The sequence below is a fragment of the Macaca fascicularis genome, chromosome 10, assembly GCF_037993035.2.
Source record: "Macaca fascicularis isolate 582-1 chromosome 10, T2T-MFA8v1.1".
Taxonomy (NCBI): Eukaryota; Metazoa; Chordata; class Mammalia; order Primates; family Cercopithecidae; genus Macaca; species Macaca fascicularis.
Genome location: NC_088384.1, coordinates 61902324 through 61926546, shown reverse-complemented (window position 1 = coordinate 61926546; position 24223 = coordinate 61902324). Strand labels below are relative to the sequence as shown.

The 24223-nt window shown below is 54.3% G+C and overlaps 1 protein-coding gene across 44 annotated transcripts in view; it reads right to left on the bottom strand.

The window, feature by feature from the left end:
- NINL (ninein like) overlaps nucleotides 1–24223 on the bottom strand; it is a 137225-nt gene that overhangs the window by 21122 nt on the left and 91880 nt on the right. For 14 of the 44 annotated variants that reach the window (XR_012419050.1, XR_012419049.1, XM_065522652.1 and 11 more), the window contains 9 exons: nucleotides 22841–22992; nucleotides 21301–21441; nucleotides 16029–16203; nucleotides 14545–14655; nucleotides 13908–13988; nucleotides 7827–7959; nucleotides 6031–6137; nucleotides 4822–5105; nucleotides 1963–3003 (listed from right to left, as the gene is read on the bottom strand). Coding sequence is in view for 34 of the 44 variants with exons in the window: in XM_065522652.1 (XP_065378724.1) it covers nucleotides 1963–3003; nucleotides 4822–5105; nucleotides 6031–6137; nucleotides 7827–7959; nucleotides 13908–13988; nucleotides 14545–14655; nucleotides 16029–16203; nucleotides 21301–21441; nucleotides 22841–22992 (2225 nt within the window). In the remaining 10 variants the exon portion in view is untranslated. The remainder of the gene's footprint in view (nucleotides 1–1962; nucleotides 3004–4821; nucleotides 5106–6030; nucleotides 6138–7826; nucleotides 7960–13907; nucleotides 13989–14544; nucleotides 14656–16028; nucleotides 16204–21300; nucleotides 21442–22840; nucleotides 22993–24223) is intronic. The other 30 variants (XM_074004594.1, XM_074004593.1, XM_074004596.1 and 27 more) reach the window with 16 other exon arrangements.

Here is a 24223-nt window from a genome sequence, read left to right as displayed (position 1 = left end):
GGCTGGCTTCCAGGATGGAAGGATGCCTCAAGCCAAGGCCGCTGGAGAAGGCGAGGCAGGCAGCTCCCTTCGGGGCCTCTGGATGGCCCCGCAGCCCTGCCAGCACTTCACTCCTAGCCCAAGGAGACCCTTTCCTCTTCCAACCTCCAAAACTATAACATTGCGCTTTTGTGCCTTGTTAAGCCACCAAGTCCGTGGAATGAAGAGCAGATGGATCAAGGGCCTTTCACGCAGCATCAGCAACCAGGTCTCTGACACCGAGAGAAGACATTCCAAGGGTAGAAAGGCGGCCCTTTAATGGCTAATCTAGATTTGTGTCCCTAAGAATACTGTCTTACAAAAATGAAAGAACATTTAAGACACTTTTCAGATAAGCAAAAACAGGAAATTTACTACAAACAGAGTTTCACTAAAGGAACTTCTTTTTTCTGAGATGGAATCTCGCTCTGTCACCCAGGCTGGAGTGCAGTGGTGTGATCTTGGCTTACTGAAACCTCTGCCTCTTAGGTTCAAGCAATTCTCCTGCCTCAGCTTCCTGAGTAGCTGAGACTACAAGCATATGCCACCATGCCCAGCTAATTTTTGTTTTTTGTTTTTGGAGACAGAGTTTCGCTCTTGTTGCCCAGGCTGGAGTGCAGTGGTGCGATCTCGGCTCACTGCAACCTCCGCCTCCCAGGTTCAAGCGATTCTCCGGCCTCAACCTCCCAAGTAGCTGGGATTACAGGCACATGCCACCACACTAATTTTTGTATTTTTAGTAGAGACGGGGTTTCACCACGTTGGCCAGGCTGGTCTCGAACTTCTGACCTCAGGTGATCTACCCACCTCGGCCTCCCAAAGTGCTGGGATTACAGGTGTGAACCACCACACCCCAGCTGTTACGAAGTTTTAAATTCCTGATTCCTGGTGGTGCATGCCTATAATCCCAGCTACTTAGGAGGCTGAGGCTGGAGAATCGCTTGAACCCGGGAGGCAGAGGTTACAGTGAGCTGAGATAGCACCACTGCACTCCAGCCTGGGTCACAAAGCAAGACTCTGTCTAAAAAAAACAAAAAACAAAAAAACCTCATAACGAAGCCCAGGAGCTGATGGCTTCACTGGTGAATTCTACCACTTAAAGAAGAACTTCTACCACCTCTTCTCAAACTCTTCCAAGAACCGAGCAGAAGGCAACACTTCCAAACTCATTCTATGAGGCATTACTTGATACCAAAGCCAGGCAAGGACACTACAGACCAAAAAAGAAAACTGCAGACCAATCCCTTATGATGCAAAAATTGATGCTAAAATCCTCAACAAAATACTAGCAAAAAGTTATTGTTTAATGGGTATACAGCTTCTGCTGGGAACAATGAAAAAGCTTTGGAAGCAAGGGCTGTGCGCAGTGGCTCACGCCTGTAATCCCAGCACTTTGTGATGCCAAGGCGGGCTGATCACCTTTGAGGCCAGCCTGGCTAACATGGTGAAACCCCCTCTCTACTACAAGGACAAAAATAGGCCAGGCTTGGTGGCAGGCGCCTGTAATCCCAGCTACCTGGGAGGCTGAAGCACAAGAATATCTTGAACCCAGGAAGCGGAGGTTGCAGTGAGCCGAGATTGCGCCACTGCACTCCAGCACCAGCAACAATGCAAGACTCCGTTGTTGTTGTTTTTTTTTTTAAAAAAAAAGGCAGCAGGAACTTCCTAACACCAAAGGCGGGACACCAGGGCAGTCACAGCTGCCCCAAAAGGCCGTCCTGCCCTCTCTCTGCGCAATCGTAGAGCACCAGATGACCGTGGGATTCCGGAACGGGGCTGGGCTCACAACTCGTACTCAGGCTGAAGGGCTACACAGCCCCCATCAGGGGCTGCGAGCTTGTCGGCAGAAAGGACCATGCAGCACGATTAGCAACAGGGGTCAGTGGGTTAGTTCTGCTTCTTTGGTTTTAAGTTCTTAGTTTTAAGAACAAGTAGAAGCCAAACCTGTCATTCTCTCTCAAATCTACATGTTTCTCCAGAGCCCGGACGACGTCTTCCAGATGTAGAAGTTTGGTTTCCATGTCATCCTTCTCTCTCTCCAGCGCTGTTTTGGTCTCTCCCTCTTCCGGGGCGGCAAGCTGCTCCTGCCTGGAAGCCCGTGGGTCCGCGAGCTGGAGGTGGGATGGCAAGGACCCTCTCCTGGCGACCTCCACGCCGTGCTCCTGGCACGCAGACTCCAGGGCGCCCTCGGCCCGGGCCTCCTCCTCCGAGGCCTGCCCCTGGGTGCCCCTGCTCCAGCTTCGCGCTCGCTCTTCCTGAATGGACTGTGGCTTCTCAGCCTGTCCCCTGCACGAAGCGGCCGGGCTCAGGGGTGACTCCCACATCCGTGGCTGGGTTTGCGAGGCGTCCCCCTCTGTTCCCAGCAGAGGCAGCTCCCGGGGTCCAGGCTGCTCCAGCCCCACGGGCACACCAAAAAGCTCTAGCTCCTCTGGGACAGTTCCCCCATCCACCCCACAGGGCTGTACATGTGACCACCTCTCTGAAGGCCCGTGGGGTGCCGGGGCAGGGGCGGGGGCCGGCCTCTTCGTGGCTTCTGTGTCCTGAGCTTGCCTGCAGCGAGACCCGGCTCCTGCCGCCTCCTCTGACTCTCCGCCATCGCCTGGGGTCAGCCAGGCCAGTGGCCGCTCCCCATAGCCCGGGCTCAGTGGCAGGAGGCCACGTGCCCCCTCCCAGCCACTTCCTGCCACCAGCCCTTCTTTTGGCAGGGCCCCCAGCATCTCTGCTTCCCGGGAGAGCCCGTCCACTCGCTTCCCACCGGCAAGCTCCAACTCCTCCTCGAGGGCCAACGATGCGCACATCTGGGCGCCCTTCTCGCTCGCACACTCCAAGTTCAGTGCACTCTCCAAGTTCAGCTGCTCCGACCTCCGGCTCCCGCGTGGCAGGGGTCCCTGCAGCGGCTCCTCCAGCTCCAAGGTCAGGTCTCTGCGAGCGGGCAGGGCTCTCAGCCCCAACAGCTCTCCGCTCAGCTCCGCCTGGGCCTCTCTCCTGCAGAAATAGAATCCTCACACACCACAGCCCTGCCTCCCCCAGCCCCTCTCTCGGGTTTGAAAAGTCTGCCCAGCTGTTTTAATGGCTGCGACTTCCTCCCTCTGTGGCTGGCTTTCTTTATCCCTCCTCGCCTCCCTCAGCCCCAGCTTCAACCTATACCCTGGGCCCTACTTAAGAGTCCACAAGAGGATCTGCCCCACGGGGCGAGGTTCTGCACGCGGAAGCCCAAGCACGAACCCTTTCCATGTGGAGTGTTCATATGGAAGATGGCCGCCACCAAGCAGGACCCGGTTGCAGCCCCTCGGCCATGCAGGTCGCGTTCTAAGCCCTCACAAGCTCCCAACTGGACAGGGCAAACATAGGACATGGCCCACACTGCAGTGGGTTCTACAGGATCGCGCTGGAGACCCAGAGCCAAAACTGTCCCCTAAATCCCCAAAGCTGCTGGACCTTGGGACCTCTGGCGGCCCGCAGGAGAGTCCAGTGGAAGTGAAGTGAGGGCCTGCAAGACTACAGCACCGGGAGGGGTATGTGGTCCATGCCTGGCCAGGGCAGGGGAGCAAGGAAGTAGTCAGAAGGGGCTCCACCTCCAAGCATTGGCAGATCGGGAGTCCTGCAGAGTGGGGACAGCAGCTCCCCAGGAGCAGGCTGCCAGAGACAGCTAGGGGTGGGGGCCAGGTGCACAACGGCCTGGATGCTGAGAGGAGGGGGGCTGCTCGTGCCTGCCCCTCTGTCCCCATTGGGGTCAGCAGGGACTGTGACCCAGTCTCTTACCACACGCTCTTGGCTTTAAGGGGAAATAGCTGAAAGCCTGGGGAGGCACAGGAGGAAAGATGACTTTTTTTTTTTTTTGAGACAAGAGTCTCACTTTGTGGCCCAGGCTGGAGTGCAATGGCGAGATCTCAGCTCACTGCAACCTCCGCCTCCCAAATTCAAGTGATTCTCCTGCTTCAGCCTCCCGAGTAGCTGAGATTACAGGCGCCTGCTACCATGCTCAGCTAATTTTTTGTGTTTTTAGTAGAGACAGGGTTTCACCACGTTGGCCAGGCTGGTCTTGAACTCCTGAGCTCAAGCGATTTACACGCTTTGGCCTCCCAAAGTGCTAGGATTACAGGTGTGAGCCCCTGTGTCCGGCCGGAAAGATGACTTTCTGTCTGTCAGGCTGGGGGTGGCCCGGTCAGTGTGGTGGGAGGGCCCATCCTCTTCTAAGCCGGGGCCAGTGCTCTCCACAGGACAGTGGGTACCAGCTGAGCAGCAGCCTGTGTGCGATGACCAGGCACTTCCTCTCCTACCTCACATGCCCCCAACAAGAACAGACGCGGTCACTTCACATGTAGCCCACACCAGAACACACAGAACACCAGTGCAGGCTTTCCGTAAGCCTTCTCTCTCGCTTGCACACCTGAGCCTTTTTGGGACTCTCACTAACCCCAGCTGGCCATCTTTCCCATTGTTCAGGGCTTCAGGCCTTTTCCCATTTCCCCACATGCTACCCTGCCTGGCCCTGGAGAAGTGGGCAGCTCTGAGCAAGGGAGGTGATGCTCCTGCCAGGCACGGCTGAGGCAGAGGGTACAGAGCACTGGGCCGTTTCTACACAGTGAACGGCTTCACGGCCCATGCTCCAATGTATATTTTAAATTTAGAGCCAGAATCCTCGTGCCAGGACCTGTTCTTTTGGCACTCACCCATCTGCCCAGAGGAAAACCACCCAGTCAGGAGGCACAGCAATTCTGAGTTGTTTCCTAAGTCTAATTTCAACTTTTGGTTCTTGGCAAGAAACCCCAGACTTGAAATCTCGAAAGAAGCCAGCCGGACCTGATCTGCCGCAGGTGGCTCTGATGCCGCAGGGCCAGGCCACACAGTGCCTGGGTGCAGCAGGGCGCCAGGCCCATCCGCTCAGGCTCGGGGTCGTGGGCTGTGTCCTGCAGCTGCTCCTGCAGGCCCCAGATGACCTCCTGAGACTTCTTGTGGAGCTCCTCCAGGTCAGCCTTCTGACCCTCCAGCACGCTGACCTCACGCCTGCGAGCCTGCTCCATGTCCTTCCTCTCCTTCTCAAAGTTCCTTTTCAGTGCCGCAATTTCCCTTTCGTAGTGATTTACCTAAAACGAGAAACAGGAGCCCCATGGACCAGGAGGCCCTAAAAATGATCTGGCTGCTGACACAACACAGAAACACGAAGCCGCCTGGCACAATGTGCAAAGACTGGCATCCTGGCCCGCTGAGGTGCCAGGGTATGCTGAAGGGGACAGTGACATGAATGCTGGTGGTGCTCCCCAGGGCCTAGTGAGGTGTGAGTCACCTATTCCCCCTAAGGCAGGGCGGCAGGCAGGGACAGGAAGCTCAGGGCTCACTAGAGTATCCGGCCAAGCACTGCAAGGGACGCAGAGGGTGACTCTGAACAGTGTGGAGACCCTCAGTGGAAGGAATACCATCCAACCATGTGTGGGCAGGGCTCATCGGAGCTTCCAGTTAATCCTTCAGGGATCCCCAGGGCATGGCCACAGGCAGCTCCACCTAGCTGCCACTCAGACGGAGGAACTGGACACATGACAAGTCGTGGACACTGTCCCTCAAAAGCCACCACAGTCTAGGAACAGAACAGGGCTAAGTTCATCCTGACAGCTTCATCCAGGATGGCCCTGGCCTCAAAGCCACTGAGCTACCTAGGGGGCAAATGCCAGGTCGCTCAGGCTGGGAGCACAGCCAGTAACTGATTCCCACCCGCAGACCGGCAAGGAGGGCTGGCCACGGCGCTGCCTCAAGTGTCCCCTTGTGACACTCCAGAGCATCACACCATTCCCTTCCCATCAGTTATCCTATGTCCTGTGTCCTTCCAAAGAGGGTTCGGGCAGCATGTCAGTTTTATTTGCATTTCCCTACAAACTTACCTCCTGATAGGGGCTCACAATGAGACAAAGGATTCCGGGGCAGACACACGTGGAAATGTCAGTGTGGCCAAGTAAAGCTGCCCGACACACAGCAGCTGCTCTCAAGGGCCCCACAGCCCCACAGCCCCACGCTCACCTTGGTCTCCAGCTGGGTCCTGAGGTCTTCGTAATGCTCCTTCACCTGCTCCATCATCAGCTCCGTTTCTATACTCACTGGAACAGAATTACCCAGGAATGAAATGCCTGCAAACAAGAGGACACTTCCGTTTGTCACACTGAGGATGCCACGGGGGCCCCTTCTAAACCTTCCAATCTGATATTTGGGCAGCATCCATGAGGGGCAGGCGGTGCTGGCCGTGAGGATGACACTGCGTACTGAAAGTCAGCACTCCTCAGTACGCAGCATTCCGTTATTTACCACAACACTCAGAGATGAGAATAGGTAGCTCCCCACATCATTCACAGGAGCCCCTTCAGTCTCTAAAATACACTGCGCTGTGGTATATTTACTGCACCCTAAATCCTGTTTGCTGAAGATGTCAGGGTCACGGAGGAAATGGAAGGATGGAGTGGGCTATGGCACAGCAGATCCCCGGTGGTGCAGGGCTTTAGATGATGTGCAGATGACCAGAGCGCTGTGCACGGAGATTATCTATCTATTTAGATAACCTTTTCTTGGTGGCCCTATGTTATTATTTAATCACACAAATGATGCCAGGTTCTGAGAGGCAAGTCTGGCACACTAACCCCTGCTGTAATTAGCGCTCTGAGGCTGATGGGCAGGGAGGTGTGATGGCCAGCGGCGTCCAGGTGGGACATCAATGGGGCTACGGACCCACAGTCACCACTCTGGGTGCAGGCAATCCTGGATATGTGTGTTTCCGGGATGGGTGGCCGGCAGGGTCTTGCTCCTCCCTGCAGCTTCCTGAGAGTCTGCCAGCTGTCGGGGCTGCGCCTTGGGAGCCTGACTCCAATCCAGGAGCCAGCAAAGGAGGGGGTGCCTTAGGGGTCCCAGGAGGTCGGTCTCACATGCACAAAAGCCCCCACTAGGCTCCCCTAGGAGGTTCCCATATTGCCCATTTTTAAAATTTTATTGAGTAAACAGTTTCAGGGCAAAAGGAGAACTCTGAAGTTCTCCCAGGGTTACAGATGGCAGCAAAATCTCTGAGGGGCTGAGGTTGCCATGACGGGGGAGCGAGGGAAGCAGCTGGGACTGCTGGGTCCCCATGGGCTCCTGTCATAGCAGTGGACACGGAGCCACGTGCATTGAATGCTGCTATTGGGTGGGCAGAGGCCACCCCATCCTCCAAAAGGAGCACTGCAGACCTCAAGGGCGGCTGCAGCACCTGGACCCCCATTCTCTCTGCAGAGGAGCCAGAGACACTTCGATGTGGGTTCTGGGGCCTCTGGGTCTGTGGAGTTTGTCCCAATCCCATTGGCTGAGAGCACAGGGGCACTCGGTCAGGTGGGGCCGCTCCCCTTGGTGCCTGGTGCCTCCCTGCCTCGCTCAGACTTGGGGGGTGGCGCCAGCTACCACATCACACAGAAGCAGCAAGGGCAAGCCTGACAGCCTCCGTCTGAATAGGCCTGAGTACTGGGAGGCCCCAGCACATTCAGCAGGATTTACCTCTTCAGTCTCAGCAAATACCATGTCACTGAAACAACTCTCAGATGTGGGAAGAGGCTGGGCCAGACCTGGGGCTGCCCAACCTCAGCCTCCCTTCCTCCTCCCTCTCCAGGTGACCTTCCGTGTTGCAAGGTCACCCTGTGGCATCACTGGATCCTCCTTGGAAAGACCCTGCAGAGCAGACCACCTCCCTTCAGGTCACAGCAACATCATCATCTTCATCATCTCCACTCTTCTTTCCTGGCTCTGGGCCTTGGTGTCAACAGCAGGCCTTGGGTCACCCCCTTCCAGGGACGGGCTCCTACCTGCTGGGCCAAGTCCAGAGAGCTGCCGTCTGCACCCACCCGGGCTCCATGAGGGGCTGTGCTGGTTCTTGGGCGGCCGCGCCCACAGGCCTTCCAGCTCAGCTTGCAGCTCATCGTTGCGGTCCTGCAGGTCCTGCGGGGACAGAGCCAGACACCTCCTCTAGCAGCTGCAGCTATTCAGCCCAGTGAGATGGCTGAGCTAGCCTCCAGGAGGGTCCCCTGCAGGTGAGGTGCACTGTGAGGTGACAGCCTGTTGCTTCCTAGCTTCCAGCAGGAAACCATCTGGATTTTAAGTTGCTAACGACATGGTGAGATAAGCCAAAACAAAGGTCCTTTCTTGACTTTCTCTGCCCTACATCACTTTTTAAAACTTCTATTTTTACTTTATTTATTTAGAGACAGAATCTTGCTCTGTTCCTCAGGCTGGAGTGCACTGGTGCAATCTCAGCTCACTTCAGCCTCCTCCTACCAGGTTCAAGTGATTCTCCTGCCTCAGCCTCCCAAGTAGCTGGGATTACAGGTGTGCGCCACTACGCCTGGTTAATTAATTTATTTATTTTTGTGTTTTTAGTAGAGATAGGGTTTCACCATGTTGGTCAGGTTGGTCTCAAACTCCTGGTCTCAAGCGATATGCCCGCCTCAGCCTCCCAAAGTGCTGGGATTACAGGCGTAAGCCACCATGCCCGGCCCTTACATCACTTTCTATCACTGGATATATGGGAGGTACCCAAAGAAAAAAGCAAGGCGGCTACTGGGGAGAAATGTAGAAAAATGCAGAGTATGGCTGGGCATGGTGGCTCACATCTATAATCCCAGCACTTTGGGAGGCTGAGGTCGGCAGATCATGAGGTCAAGAGATCGAGACCATCCTGGCCAACATGGCGAAACCCCGATCTCTACTAAAAATACAAAAATTAGCCAGGCGTGGTGGCGGGTGCCTGTAGTCCCAGCTACTCGGGAGGCTGAGGCAGGAGAGTTGCTTTAACCCGGGAGGCATAGGTTGCAGTGAGCCGAGATCGTGCCACTGCACTCCAGCCTGGTGACAGAGTGAGACTCTGTCTCAAAAAAAAAGAAAAGAAAATGCAGAGTACTGTCACCACCAGAAGCTACAGTCTTTGTTGGAACCGCAGTGGTGCTGCAGTGTGCATGTTGCATGTCAGGCAGTGCCCTGGGTAAGGGTAGGATTCCTTCCTCAGTGGCTGCTGAATTTGCAAAGGGTTCTGCAGCTTTAACCACCAAAGAAGAAACCATTTGCTTCAGATCATATGCCGCAAAGCAGAGAAGAACATGTCAGAAAGAAAGGATGATGTTGTTAAGCAGACACTGGAGCAAGTGGAGGCTGCGTGGGCGACGGGAAGGCTAGGACACCGTGGCAGCGTGATGCTAAATCCAGGGAAAATTCTGATGAAGGCAGGATATTTGCACGGTCTTAGAGTGTCTCTCCGCTGACTGTGTATTATTAATAGTTGCAGAAAAAATGGTGATTACAGAGCAGGGAAACCAGGTGACACCTCGGTTGAGAGATCAGAAGCAACACCAGCGAGCGGGGCACATCACCACCCACGTGCTGTGCCAGTCGAAGACGCACAGCCTCAGGGCTGTGAACAGGAAACATCAGAAATGCACAAAACGAGAACGTTGCTATGAAAAAGCGAGGAGGACAACATTCTTCAAAAATATCAATGTCATAAAGACAAAGAAAGGAAATGAGTCAGAGTAAAGGACATTAAAGAAACCACCTGGCCCTGGGTGGACGCACTGAGGGAAGCGGAACGCGGCCAGCAGGTAATATGTTGCTTCGATGGCAGTTCATGAAGCTAGCAAGCATGCCTCAGTCATGGAGAAAATATTCAGTCGGGTGTTGGAAAACTTACTCTCCAGGAAATAAAAGCCCTCACTTGTGGCTTTTACAAATTTCTGTGGTTTAAAGCCTGTGTCAATTTGAAGCCTACCAAAGGCTTAATAAGCAACCTGCAAATCCTTGAACTCTGCATGATCATCTGTAGCAGCAGGAAGCTGCACAGCACTGCCAGCAGAACAGGAGGAAGCGTTTCTTTTTTTTTTTTTTTTTTGAGATGGAGTCCTGCTCTGTCACCCAGGCTGGAGTGCAGTGGCACGATCTTGGCTCACTGCAAGCTCCGTCTCCCGGGTTCACGCCATTCTCCTGCCTCAGCCTCCCGAGTAGCTGGGACTACAGGCGCCCACCACCACGCCCGGCTAGTTTTTGTATTTTTAGTAGAGACGGGGTTTCACCATGTTAGCCAGGCTGGTCTCGATCTCCTGACCTCGTGATCCACCCTCCTCAGCCTCCCAAAGTGCTGGGATTACAGGCATGAGCCACCGCGCCTGGCAGAGGAAGCGTTTCTTAGGAAGTGCACACAAGCCCTGGGCCGTGAAGGGTCAGGATGTGCGTATCTGACCCTCGGATGCTAAATCACGATGTTTAGTATCTTTATGGGTACTTATACACTTTTTTCTTATTAGGTAACGTATTCATATTCGGAGAGAGTTTTCATATATTCTGGATCCAAGTCTTTTATCAGATAAATACATAATTCACAAACATTTACTCCCATTTGTGTCTTTTGATCAATGGGTCTTAATTTTTATTAAATCAAACATTATTATTGTAAAAATCTATTATGAACTAGGCTTTAGAAGGTATAGTAAATAAAACTTGGATGTTGTGAAGATCACAGCGTTTTCTCCTTTTCTCAGTGGATTCTCCAGTGTTTTGTCCAGGGCCAGGTGCTGCCTTCAGTTGTCCTGTTCCTTTAACGTCCTTGACTCTGAAACATTCCCACAGCCTTTCTTTGTCTTTTATGACATTGATAATTTTGAAGAACACTGTTCTTCCTGCCCATTTTTCATAGAAATGGTCTCATGTTGGGGTTTGCTGATGTTTCCTTTGGATTACTTGAGGCTGTGGTTCAGAAATAACGATGTCTACATGTTCACACCCACACCAACAAGCCAGTGAGCAGGTATGCGAAGGCAGAGCCAACGGGGTGAAGTGTGAACAGGTGCATGTGGGTAAAAGGTACACAGACAGGTGTTCTGTGCACTAGTTTTGTTTGTAACTATGCAAGTTTGAAATTGTTTTCATATAAAAAGTTTTTAAATGTTCTAAATGTTAGTTTGAAACAGACAAAAAATATCCAAAAAAAGGAAAGGGGAAATATCTGAATAAATAGGTTAGCATTTAAGTATAAAATATCTCTGCCGTTTCAAAAAATAAAATTGAAAGAACCCCAGATGAAAAGAATAGCATGTCTTTAAGTAACAGAATCACGTTAAAGACAGAAGAGTTTTACATTTGAAAAATCCAGGGCACTAAAGGAACCTATTAATGGCAGGTTATCTCTAGGTTCTGAGTCTGCTCCAGCAGCTACAAGAGGAGGAAGCCGGCAGCCCACATGCAGCTGCAGTCCTAGCAGCGCACTGTCTAGACCCCATCCGCACGGCAGGCCCCACCCACCCCACACACACCAGTCGAGGCAGAGGGAAGGTGACGCCGCTCACCACACGCAGGATTCTCAAAAGGAGAATGAGACGTGCAGGGAATGATGGTAGGGTGCCCAGATGGAGGCAAACCACAGACAGGAAGGGGGAAGCACAGCCACTGAGAACGCAAGCTCGGGCTCACCTCGATCCTCTGGGGTTGCAAAGCAACGTGCGGCAGGACAAAGTCAGGGTCACTTTACATGGGAGGGAGATCATTCACAGTGAATCGAGAACAGACCCTTAAAATCGAACAACAATGCTTTATCTGGTTCTCTGACTATAGGGCAGCCCATGACTTACCAGCTTCACAGACATATTTTCTCCATAATACCTGCTCAAATTTCAAATTTCACATCGATTGCTCACTTAACAATGACCATCACAGTATCCCCAGAAACAATCACAGATTTTCAGCATGGGGTGATGTGGCCTTAAGATTCACACATGGAAAGAATCAGCTGTAACTAAAACCAGTTGTGCTGTGGCATCACCACCCAAGGTAACTACAGATTACCCACCGGGTAAAATTAAGTCAGTTTCAGATCATCACCTGTTCATATAGTTATAAACTATGGTTGCCCAACTTGAAAATTTTTATTAAAATTATTATTAAAGCTAACTTGCAGGAGAAATGAATGAGTGAAGAGTAAGCAAGCTCTACTGATACCTTCAGATATTTTTCTCATTTTTGCTGGGTGGGGGGAGCGGATTATACAGGGTCTTAAATGGCTGTTATTTGTGGAGGCAGGTGACTTATCTCTGTTCACCTGGCAATGCCACCTGGAGAGAATTCCATGCCTAAAATCATCCGCTTCCATGTTATTTTCAAGCCTATACAGGGTTCTGTTAGAACAACAGTCGTAACATGCCCAGCCATTCCTGATGCTGAGTGCTTGGCTGGGTTCAGTGCCTACTGTTATAACTCGTTTGGACCTAACCCTCTGTATGCCAGGATGTAAGAGGGGCAGCTGGGTCAACGACTGGGGTTTTGATGGTGAAAAAAATGTTTCTGTGTAAGTTTTGCATAAATTAACTTTAGGCAAATTAAAACCTAACAAGGAGCTGCCTATGAAAGAACCATGTGGTGAATGACTAGAGATAAGGTAACTTTTCTGTATTGTTAATAATCAACCTAACTCAACTCTAGTTTGTTTTCTTCTACACAGAATTTTCTTCAAGAGGATGGGTCCTGTGGGGTAAGACCCATGGGGAGCTGCCTGGGCTAGCCATCGGCTCGTCTGCGAGGCGGCCTTCAAGGCACTGGAACCGGGCTTTCCTCACAGAACCATTCTTGCAGATCTAGGGAAACACCTGAGCTTTAAAACATTCCACGGTCTCTGCATGCTCAGGTGAGCAGGGAGGGGAAGAAATGGAGGCTTTGGAATGCCCCAGAACCTGGCAGCTTGCATTCAAAATGTGCCAAGGAGGGTGGTGGTCCAACTGCAGGCTCTGAACCTGAACAATCAGTCACTCTGTGTCTGACAGAACCAGAAACACAGGCTGTGAGGGTGGACGTCCAGGCCTCCCAGCAGCCCACACGTGGCCCAGCGGGGCAGATAAATGTGTGGCACGTTGAGGTGTGAAGTGACTTCTTTGCGCTCATTCTCTTTTTTTTGGGGGGGGGGAGGAGTCACTCTGCCGCCCAGGCTGGAGTGCAGTGGCGCGATCTTGGCTCACTGCAGTCTCCGCCTCTTGGGTTCGAGTAATTCTCCCGCCTCAGCCTCCTGAGTAGCTGGGACTACAGGCATGCACCACCACACCTAGCTAATTTTTGTATTTTTAGTAGAGATGGGGTTTCACCATCTTGGCCAGGCTGGTCTTGAACTCCTGACCTTGTGAGCCACCGCTTCCCGCCTCCTTGTGCTCATTCTCTTTCGGGGCACATGGCAGTTCCAGATACTCTGCGTCATGTGATATCACGAGGGACTGACGCAGCAGCAGGTTTGAGCATCCCGTCCTCTGTTGGGCTGGCCAGTGAGGAGGCTGGCAAGAATGCAACACCACAGCACATGCCTGGCTAGTTTGTCTTTCTTTTGGAAAACAGCTATGTTCCCCAAAATAGGCTATTTATGCTAACCTATTATTACATTATTATTCTTAAATAAATTAATAAATTTAAAAAATTTCCACTTTAATTTTTACCATGGTAAATGTTAAATTTAATCCACATAACCTACATCAACAAAAGCTGTTTGGGGTCCTTGAGAACATTAAGGGTGTACGCGGGTCCTCCTGGGTTTAAGATTCATTCACCGCGTCCACTGCACCCTGCACTCCTGTGTCTCCAACTGACAAACGGACACGCGTGGCAGGTTTGGCCCAGGAAAGCTAAACATGAACAACAGAAGACGACAATGCCCTGCATGGTGCCTGGACACACAGAGGTGGCCTTCAGGATAGGTGGCAATGAGAACCAGGGAACCCTAAGTCTAGGAGTGTGGCAAGGCCATGGTCGAGAACGGCCGCAAGCAGAGGCTCTCCCTGGAGCAGACACTCCTGCGTTCCTGTGAACCACCTGCGTGTGGAGACCCAGAGCCTGGACATGAGACTATAAGGCAGACAGAGCGGGGCACGTACCCGGCACTTGAGCTCGTATTCCTTCAGGACTGCTGCGAACCGCTCCTCCTGGGCCAGGAGCTCTGCACTCTGTGGCTCCAGCTGAAAGTCAGACACGCAGGAAGTCACAGGTGGGCCTCGGACAGAGGGGGGACCTGCTTCTCCAGCCCCTGGGCTCCAAGAACCTGCCCAGCTTCCGCCAACACCAGGCGCTGCATCTCCAGGTACAGCAGCCATCCCCCCTCCTTCTCCCTACTCCCCCGTCTAGAAGGTCACAAGGCAGAAGGATTTTCCAGATTTATCTAAGGTAGCCACACTCATCCCTGGAGCCCAGACCCTGGCCCTGGGCAGCCCCTCTCCCCGTCCTCCTCCTGAGGTGACAGCCAGGGAGGGCCCTGCTCTCCCTCCATGCCCCCCACCACTGAAGCTGTCGCTAGTGAGCAGTTGTGCTGCGCGGGCAGACAGCCCCCCACATCGTCACGCAGAGGAAGCAGAGGGAAGGCCTCACGCTGACTTTCTCTTCATTCAAAATTTTAGGAGAATACCGAATTCCGTTACCTGCTGCATCTCTCCCCCGCCACCCCCGCCACCCCCGCCACCCCCACTCTGCCCAGCAGGCCCTTCCCTCTGGAAGCGCACTGTCAGCAAAGGGACGCGCCTTGTCCTTCAGCACAAACTCCAGGTCCTTCTGCAGCTTCAGGGCCAGCCTCTCTGAATCTGAAAGCTTTTCTGCCACTTCCACAATCTCCTTCTGTAGGCGACTGTTTTCCTAGGAGACACAGGCCAGTGGCTCGTCAGGCTCCTGCAGGACGGAGGGGATGTGTGCAGGATGTAGGTGAGAGGCTTGCTCCCCACAACACTGGGCATCAGGAAAGAACCCCCACCCGCCGCTCGCGAGGCAGCTGGTGCTGTGCAGGCGGCCGTGCCGGGGATGGCCCCCAGCCTCCCAGGACAGACCCCAGAGCCCACCCAGACTGTGGCTACCCCATTGTCTTCCCTTCTCTTGTCCCCTCCCTTACTCTGTGCTCAGAAAGGCCATGAGTCATACAAGAAAGGGTGGGGAGCTGGGTGCAGTGGCTCACGCCTGTAATCCCAGCACTTTGGGAGGCCGAGGCGGGCAGATCACAAGGTCAGGAAATCAAGACCATCCTGGCTAACATGGTGAAACCCCGACTCTACTGAAAATACAAAAAATTAGCCAGGCATGGTGGCGGGAGCCTGTAGTCCCTGCTACTCAGGAGGCTGAGGCAGGAGAATGGTGTGAACCTGGGAGGCGGAACTTGCAATGAGTGGAGATCGTGCCACTGCACTCTAGCCTGGGCGACAGAGCGAGACTCCATCTCAAAAAAAAAAAAAAAAAAAAAAAAAAAAAAAAAGAAAGGGTGGGGAATACAAAAGCATTGCAAAAGTATTACAGAAAAGGCATCCTTTCAGAGCCATACCTAAACCATCAATCTGATATTGCACCAGGACAGCTCAGACGGCCATCACTGGGGGAGGAGGCAGCATCTGCAGACGGTGGGGGACTGTGGTGAGAAGGGTGGAGAGCAAGGCTGTTTGGGGGCTCAGGCTGCTCAGTCCCTCCTTCCGGCAGGTGGGGCAGGTGTGGGGAGTTAGGAGAGGAGGACACAGGTGGGAGCAGAGCAGGAACCAGCACAGGAAGGGCCAGCACCTCTGTCCCACTGCAATGCCTCACTGGAGTCAACGTCCGGCAACAGGTGTGAGACACTCACCAAAGCCCATCAAACCCTATCAGCTCCAGGCCACAAACCCAGCCTCAGGCAGGCTGGGCTTTAGGTTCTGGTCACTTTGCTGCCCCCACAGGTGTTCCTGGTTTCTGGGGTTGAAGCACTGCTGGCTGCAGGTGCTGGTCCTCCCTGACCTCAGGTCCACCTGGCCCAGGGCAGAGAGTGGGAGTGGCGGGGAAGGAGGGGCAATGTCCTGCTGGCAAGCCAGGACCCCTTCTGCTCTGCAGCGTGTGGGACACCTCCTCACTGCGGCAGGTGCTCCCTCAGGCCCTGCCCTGAAACATAAGCTTGAGGGCACTGGCAGGTGTGATCTGGATCCTCAGCCAGGATGACGTGGGTATGGGGAACGCTCAGGCTCCCCCCAGATTCTTGGATACCCTGGGGACGCCCCTACCTTCAGGGCCAGGGTCAGCTTCTCCCGGAGGCCAGCCTCCTCAGCCTGCAGGCGCCCCACGTCCCACTCTAGCGCGGCCCTCTGCCTGTGGGCCTGCTCCCAGAACAGCTCTCGCTCTGCCTCCACCTCAGACCGCAGGAGGCTCAGCCTTTCCCGGTACCCCTGCTCCAGGTGCCTGTAACATGTCACACATCACACGTCAGACATGTCATCTCAGGGCCACCCAGGCCCACGTCACCACCTTCCTAGCCTCCTCCCTCTCAGAAACGCCCCTGTCCTCAGCACGTGCAGGGCCGTCCTGCCTTGGCTGAGCTGCCCATGCTGGGAGGCAAATCTGAGGGTTGGTGCTCCTCCCTCATGGGCTGGTGGAAGTGACCCCAGACAAGGGGATCTGGTGGGTCACATGGCAAATGCCACCAGCTGCCCCCTCACAGTGAGGAGCACAGCTCCCTGGGCTGAGTCCCAAGGTGGCCCCTCCACCCGGTGTGCATGGCAGGCAACAGCCCTTTAAAGACTTTTGATACCAAATGCACATGAAAATCGCCTCCCTCCCAAAGAGGGAGGCAGCATGAAACCCATGGGCAGTGAATTCCCAAAGCAATCTGAGGAAGAGGTGGGGGGTACTTTTTTCTCAGATGCTACATTCATCTTTTGCAATAACCACTTCCATTAGCAGGAAAAACAGTGTTCAACGCTCAGTCTCATCTCTGAAACAGCAGCTTCACAGGAATTCTCAGACCACGTCTACCGAGACTGAAGACCAGTGAGGCTCCGATTCTGCAGAAGCCTGGTGATGCCCATAACCAAGTCCGAGACACCTGGGCCCCAGAGCCCGGGCTTTTAATCTTGGCTCAGAACTTTAAAGAAACAACACTCTAAAGGGAAGAGTATGAAGGAAGTACAATAATCTGAGTAATATAATACGCCACAAATCTTTTGGGGTAGTGTTAAAGCTACATCAGCCTACTCTTTAAAAACTTTTGAAATATACAAAAATGGGGAAATGGTCAAATAAATTACAGCAGATCCACACAAAGATCCATGTGAGATGCTCTGTGGCCATCAGAAAAGCATATACAACATGATATCTTTTTTTTTTTTTTTTTGAGACGGAGTCTCACTCTGTCGCCCAGGCTGGAGTGCAGTGGCGCAACTGCCGCTCACTGTAAGCTCCACCACCCGGGTTTACGCCATTCTCCTGCCTCAGCCTCCTGAGTAGCTGGGACTACAGGCGCCGGCCACCACGCCCGGCTAAATTTTTGTATTTTTTGGTAGAGATGGGGTTTCACCATGTTAGCCAGGATGGTCTCGATCTCCTGACCTCATGATCTGCCCGCCTCGGCCTCCCAAAGTGCTGGAATTACCGGCGTGAGCCACCGCGCCCGGCCACAACATGGTATCATTTTTTAAGAATTAAGTGCATAGAAAAAAAAGGTGAAAGACATATAGAAAATGTAAACAGTGATACCCCCTGGAAAGTGAGATTTCTAGGTTTATTTTTCCTTTAATTGTATTTTCTAAAATGTGTGCAATAAACATATATCACTCATTACATTTATAATAAGGAAAACCTAATGCAATAATAAAAGCTACTTACAGAAACCTACTCATAACTCCCATTGCTCATAGGACAAAACCCAAGCTCTCAGGGCCACGTGGGTTCTGAGGCTGCAACTTAGCACCTCTAATGCATCCCTTCACCAGGTTCAAGAACAGAGGTGCTGCCTTAGTGTTTCCAATCCTCTAACCCTGGGAAAGACAATTCACACAAGTCTTTCCAAATGGTTGGGAGAGAATCAAGCTATACATGTGTGGACAGAAGCAAATCAGTTTTCAGTTACTCAAACTGAGTATCAAAGTCAACTTACTTCTAGCTTTGAACACAAGTGTCTCACAAGGAGCACCCTTGTCTAGGAGCTCTGCTAACCCCCAGGCTGGGATGAGGCTGTGCTCGGGAGAGAGAGGTTGCTGGAGGTCAGAGCCCAGCCCCTCAGGTCCTGAGAGGCAGCACCAAGATCCCTGTGGCACCAACAGGGATAGCTGGATCCCGACACTCAGGGTGAAAGTGAGAGACAGACGAACCAAGCTTACAACAGAGCCATCAGGAGAAAGGAGGGGGCGTCCAGGGAGAGGAAATGAGTTCCTAGAGCTCCCCGTGGGTCTCCATGACATACTTTCAGCTCCTAAATGTTAGCAATTGTCTCCTCTGTGGAGATCCAAACTGGCCTCATGTGAGCCCTGGAAGGCAGGGAGCTATGAGAACGTCTTAAGCAACAAAGCCAAGGTCACCTCCCCTGGGGGTCGGGAGCATCTTTTGGTCCCTCCTCTAGGAATTTCTCAGCCAGTTGGGAACGATGACGCTGCAAGGCTGGCCCAGAATAGCTCAGCTGACGGAGACCACAGAGACTCTTCCTGCCCACAGGAGCAGGGAAATACCGCTTCCTAATGAAATGCCTTCCACGCTCAGGGCAGGGAACTCGGGCCTTGAGGCCTGGCCCAGCTCTTCCACGTGGAGGGCAAGGGCCCCAACCACTGCCTGTACCTGTCCCTGTACCCAGTTTTTGGCCTCACCAGACACCTCCTCATGTTTGGTGAAAGGAGACTTAACTTTTACCTTCCCTGAAAATGACCACTGTCCTATAGGGGCTTCTCACCACCACCACAGCCACAGGAGCCAGTGGCACCAAAAACGTACACTCCAGGGGGCCCGCAGGCCGCAAAGGCCCCATGCACTCACACAGCACCCCCCACTGCACCCCACGCACACAGCACGCCCACTGCACCCCACAGGCCCCACGCACACTCACAGCACCCACATGGCACCACACAGTTCCTACATATACTCAGCACCCCCACTGCACCCCACAGGCTCCACACATGCACACAGTACTCTCCACTGCACCCCTCTAGCCCCACTCACAGTACCCCCACTGCACCCCACAGGCCCTAAGCACGCTCAAAGCACCCACATGGCAGCATACGGGCCCCACATACACTCACAACACCCCCAGTGCACCCCATGGGCCCCACGCACACTCACAGCACCCCCAGTGCACCCCGTGGGCCCCACGCACTCACACTGCACCACCGCTGCACCCCACATACCTGAGGCCCCATGCATGCTCACAGCACCCTCATTGCACCCCACATGCCCTTGCACTCCACAGGCCCCACGCACTCACACTAACTCCTCACACCATGTAGAGGCACATGTAGATCTGGACCTGCTGTGTACGGCTGTCCCCAGCCAGCACTGGAAGGAAAGAGGACTTGGGAGGTGCAGGCGAACAGAGGTGGGGTGAGGCCCCGCCCTGTCCCAGCCGCCCCTATGGACTGAACCACATGGAGGTGGCGGCTGCAGGAGGTGCAGCAGGGACGCCCTTCTGCCCAGAACAGATCCGTGGAAACCCTGAGGATATGGGTTATGGAGATGGGGGGTCCACTGGTCTTAGAGCTGGTCCCGGACTGTGCCTGGCTCTGGGAGGCCTGAAGGAGAGTGGCTGGGCTCTGCCCTCAAGCTTCTCCCACCTGAGATTCTTGCTCCCCAGAAAGCTGACCAGTGGCCTTCGGCTGTCCCAGAAACAGTGTAAGGCCAGGAGAAGGGAGACCTGGGTGTCAGCTTCACACACCCACGCTCACTGCTGCAGGACGGGGCCGGTTACTGAGCTGCTCTAGGACTCCATTTGTTTGGCTGAACAATGGGAATAAATGGCCTATTTGGTCCCAATGGCCGTTAAGTGAGACAACCCCTGGTGCACACAGGAGACACACCACAGCCGTCTTACCAACCAAAATCACTTCCCCAGAGGCCATGGACCTTGTTGCTCAGGGTTTCTTTGGTGAAGGAGAAGCAGCTTCAGGCTTCAGCCCGCGGTGCAGCTGGCACAATTCCAACATGCGATGTGGCCAGCGGCCGGGCTCCCATCTGCAGGCTAACTCACCCTGGGGACCCTGCAGCACCCTAGGCAAACTGCCCGCATCCCTGGCGGGTGCCACACCACATGGCTCCACCGTGCGTAGCTCTTCTCTGCGAGCCACGCTCAGCTGAGCCACCGCCACCAGGGCCATGGCAGTGAGTGCTGTGTCTGTGTTGTGCAATGCAGAGGGTGGGCCGACCTGCAGACCAAGAACCCAAGGGCGTGGGGACAACAGGGCCAGGACTGTGGCCTTGGGCAGACCTCCCGAGCCACCAGAGGACCCACTGACAAGGGAGAATGGCAGGGAGACCAGCCATGTCTTGCTGCCCCTGCCCAAGAGCTGTGACTCAGAGCCAGGAAAGCCTGTCCTGAGCTACCCCTGGAGGACCCCCAAGGCATGCGCAAACTTCAGGTGAACAGCAGCTGAGCCCTGGCAGACATGTGCCCCACCAATAACACAGAGAAGCCCCTCTCCCTGCCTGAGCCTGGGGCGCCCTCTTGGGTGGGATTTCTTCAGATGTGCTGTTCATGAAGCAGTGCGGTGGTTGTATCCTTACACAAATCAGAAATCTAAGGCCAGGCGTGGTGGCTCACACCTGTAATCCCAGCACTTTGGGAGGCTGATGGGGACGGATCACTTGAAGTCAGGAGTTGGTCAGCCTAGCCAACATGGTGAAACCCCATTTCTACTAAAAATACAAAAATTAGCCAGGTGTGGTGGCGGGCGCCTGTAATCCCAGCTACTTGGGAGGGTGAGGCAGAATTGCTCGAACCTGGGAGGCGGAGGTTGCAGTGAGCCAAGATCGCGCCACTGCACTCCAGCCTGGGCTACAGAGGGAGATTCCATCTCAAAAACAAAAACAAAAATAAAAACAAATCAGAAATCCTTTTCTCTGGTCTATCCAGCCACTGTTCCACACAACTGTCCCCACACTGGGGTCACTACAGCTGTGATACCTGGAGTTGGGTTCCTTCTCTGGGCTCCTTCTACCTACTGGGCCAAAAGGAAGCCATTGCCCTTGCAACACAGCCACCTGCCTCTTGCATCACAGGCATGCAGCTAGGGGCAGAAAGGCTTGGCTTGTGTGAGAAAGAGACCAGCAAAGCAAGGGCAGGAGGCAGGACCTCCTCAGCCCACGGGGACGCAGCCAGGGCCAGGCACTGCACCAACCCCCGGAAGAGCAGGGCTCCACTTTCTCAAGGTTTTGCCCCCGGGATTCCCCCTGGCTCAGGTGAAATAGAGGGGTCTCCACTCAGCCACACTCGCAGCTCTGGCCCCTGGCAGCCCTGTATCTACTACCTGACCTCAAAGGGGCTGGGGAGGCCCAGGTAAGAATCCTGGGCCTAGAACCCACTTGATTTTCTTCTCGGTGAGCTGCTCCAGGGCAGAGTGGCAATCATCCATCTCTTTCACAAACTCCAGGTTCCTCTTCTCGGCCCTCTCCAGGTCCTGCCTTGCCTTGTCACGCTCCCTCACCAGCTGCTCCACCTGCCCTCTGCCACAGGAAGGAGACAGGGTCAGATGGGACCCCACTGCTGGCCTGACCCACCGTGCCAGGCAGCTCTGGGCCCCGTATCCGCATCAGCAATAGAAACCAGCACACCAGCTGTACAGCGGGCGCTGCTCCACCAGCCTGCTCCTGAGGCAGTTTCTACAACTGCTATGCCCATTTTCCAGATGTGTACACTGAGAGAGAGGGGCCACATGACTTGGCAAGGAAAGTTTCTTGGTGGTTTCTAACCCAGGAAGACTGAGCCTGGAGTTCCACAGCATGCCACGTTGCTTAGGCAGCCCCAGGGTGTGTGGTAGTTGGTCTGTGAGCCCTCTCATCGGCAGCTGGGTGTGGATCACAAGTGCCTAATTCAGTAACGGGCACATGGCGGGGAGGAGGCTGGCCACCTGTTAGCCCTGCATGGGCATCCCAGCACCCTAGTGAGCACACAGTGAGTCACCAGAGCACAACACAGTGGGTGTGTGTGGTCTCAGCTCTGTGGCCACCCTGACCTGGCTGAGGCACTGTGTAAATCACTGGTGGCACCTGCTATTCCAGTGACTATTTCCCCGCCGAAGGAGCTTTTCTCCCTTCCTGTCCCAAGGCCAAGGGAGGGACCTGGTCAAGCCTTTCTCTGGTTCTATCTGCAGAGCTGCCTGAGGCCAGAGGCTCCGCTGTCAGCATGTGGACAGATGCAGTCTTTAGGACTGAGATTGTGGTTTCTGTCAATCTTTTCTGCAGCTTCAGAACATTGACAAAAACACAACAATCTTTTTGCAAATCTGCTTAGCAGACGGATGGCCTGAATGGTCAGCCACAGCAAACAGACACAATTAAAAGGGAATGGGTTCTCGGCCCCTCACGGGGTACTTTGTGACCACGTTTGAAAAGCACCTTTTCTTCCTCCTGTTGACAGCCCAGTCTGGGAGCCCCCTGGCGCTAGAGGCAGCGGCAGGACCCCACCTGGCGCTGGTGAGCGCCTGCACCAGCAGGATGAGGCGGGGCCTCAGGTCTGTCCTTTAGAAACCTCAATAAAAAGGGCTCAGTGGGGGCCCCCAACATACAGATCCCAAGCCTCAACAAGTGGGAGGGAAGCCAGCAAGCCTTAAATTGTGTGGACTCAGACAGCCCAGGTCCTCAGGCCCCACCCAGCCCACACACATGAATGAGCGGCTGCCATTCACCTGTCCATGCTCCGTGGCTAGATTCTACTCCTATCCCTCTGCGAGCGCCGGCTTCAGGGACCAGAGAGCACGGGACAGACGGTGTGCAGAGCCCTGCCCCAGGACTGACCATGTGGTGTGGACAAGAGCCAACTGGTATCCTGTGTGTCCCAGACACCCCTCCAGGCCCACCTGGCCAGCCACACTGCCACGTTCCCCAGTCCCCTGCGGCCTCTTACTGCTGGTAGCTCAGTTCCTGGTGGTAGCAGGCCAGGGCTGCCTGCTGGACGGCACTGTCCACTGTCATGAGCTCGTTGTCAAGGGCCCAGGTCAGCTCCAGAAGGTTCACCTTCTCGTCCACACTGAAGTCCAGGCTCTGGAAGCAGCAAGCCTGGTAAGCAGGAGAGGCTGAGGGACTTCCCCAAGCAGACACCTCTCTGCTCCCTCCCTGGTCCAGGGCCTAGCCCAGCATGACTGTCCCAGGCAGCACCCGCCCCTCCTGTCTGCCAAGGTCTCTGCGTCTTGAGGGGTGCTCCTCCTCCATCCCTCGCAACTCTGGTGGGCTGTCAATGGCCTGGTCCTCCTGCCTCTGCCTCAGGGGTGCATAGGCCCAGGCTAGACAGAATTCCTCTTCCTGGACAAAGTGTCAGACACAGGCAGGGGCAAGTCCCCTGCAGGCCCTTCATGGGGACTGCTGTGAGGCCAGAGCACAAGGCCCTTTTCCCTCTGAAATAATCTGTTTTAAGGATGTGAGCCTTGGGATTCCCTGCGATGAGGCCTGCCCTGCAGCTCATGCCACCAGGAAGAGTTTAGAGAGATGGAGAGGGTCCCCACAGCAGCCCTCAGGCTTAGAACCAAAAAGCTTTCCAGAGCGGACTGTTCTTCCCCTCAGAAGTGTGAAGAATACACCTCACAAACTTCAAAGCACAGAACAGCTGGCATTCTACTGATACAACAAAAAATAGAGCCACACACACCCTAAGCCCCTCAGCTCAAGGGAGCGGCAGCTAACGTTCTGTCGCGTTTGCTTTTTCTGCCTCTGCCTTTTCCGCCTCGGGTATTCCTGGCTCTGCTTTCCACTTGTGGCTACAAACGCCCTGCTCAGGCCAGCGGCAGGCACCATGGCAGGGTGGCTGAAGCAGGTGCCAGGAGAAACCCGGCCCAGAGTCTCCCGTGAAGTAGGGGCTGACTTTCCACGCTGCCCACTTCCCAGCAGCTCCTGAGGAGCAATGGCATCTTGGCAGAGGCTGGGGAGCTGCCTGGAAAGCTGTCCCTACACAAGCACACGCTCCCCGCCACGTCACTGGATGGCATAGAGGGACAGAGCCGCCACAGCAGCCTGAGGTCAGAAATGACACTGAGTTGCAAGGCAGAATTTGGCAGCAATCTATTATGAAGTGAGGGAGAAGCCACCCAGGGTGTCTTTGCAGAGCAGCACCAGCAGCTCTAGTGCAAATGGGAAAGAGAATAAGTTCTGAAAGGGCAGAGGCAAGATGTACTCATCAGAGCCAGGGCACAACAGCAGCCAGGGAACTCCCAGAGCTGTGGAGTCAGGTGTCAGGCATCTTGGAACTGAGAGACCTGTGCTCTCTGCCCTTCCTGCAAGCGATTTTTGGTGATCC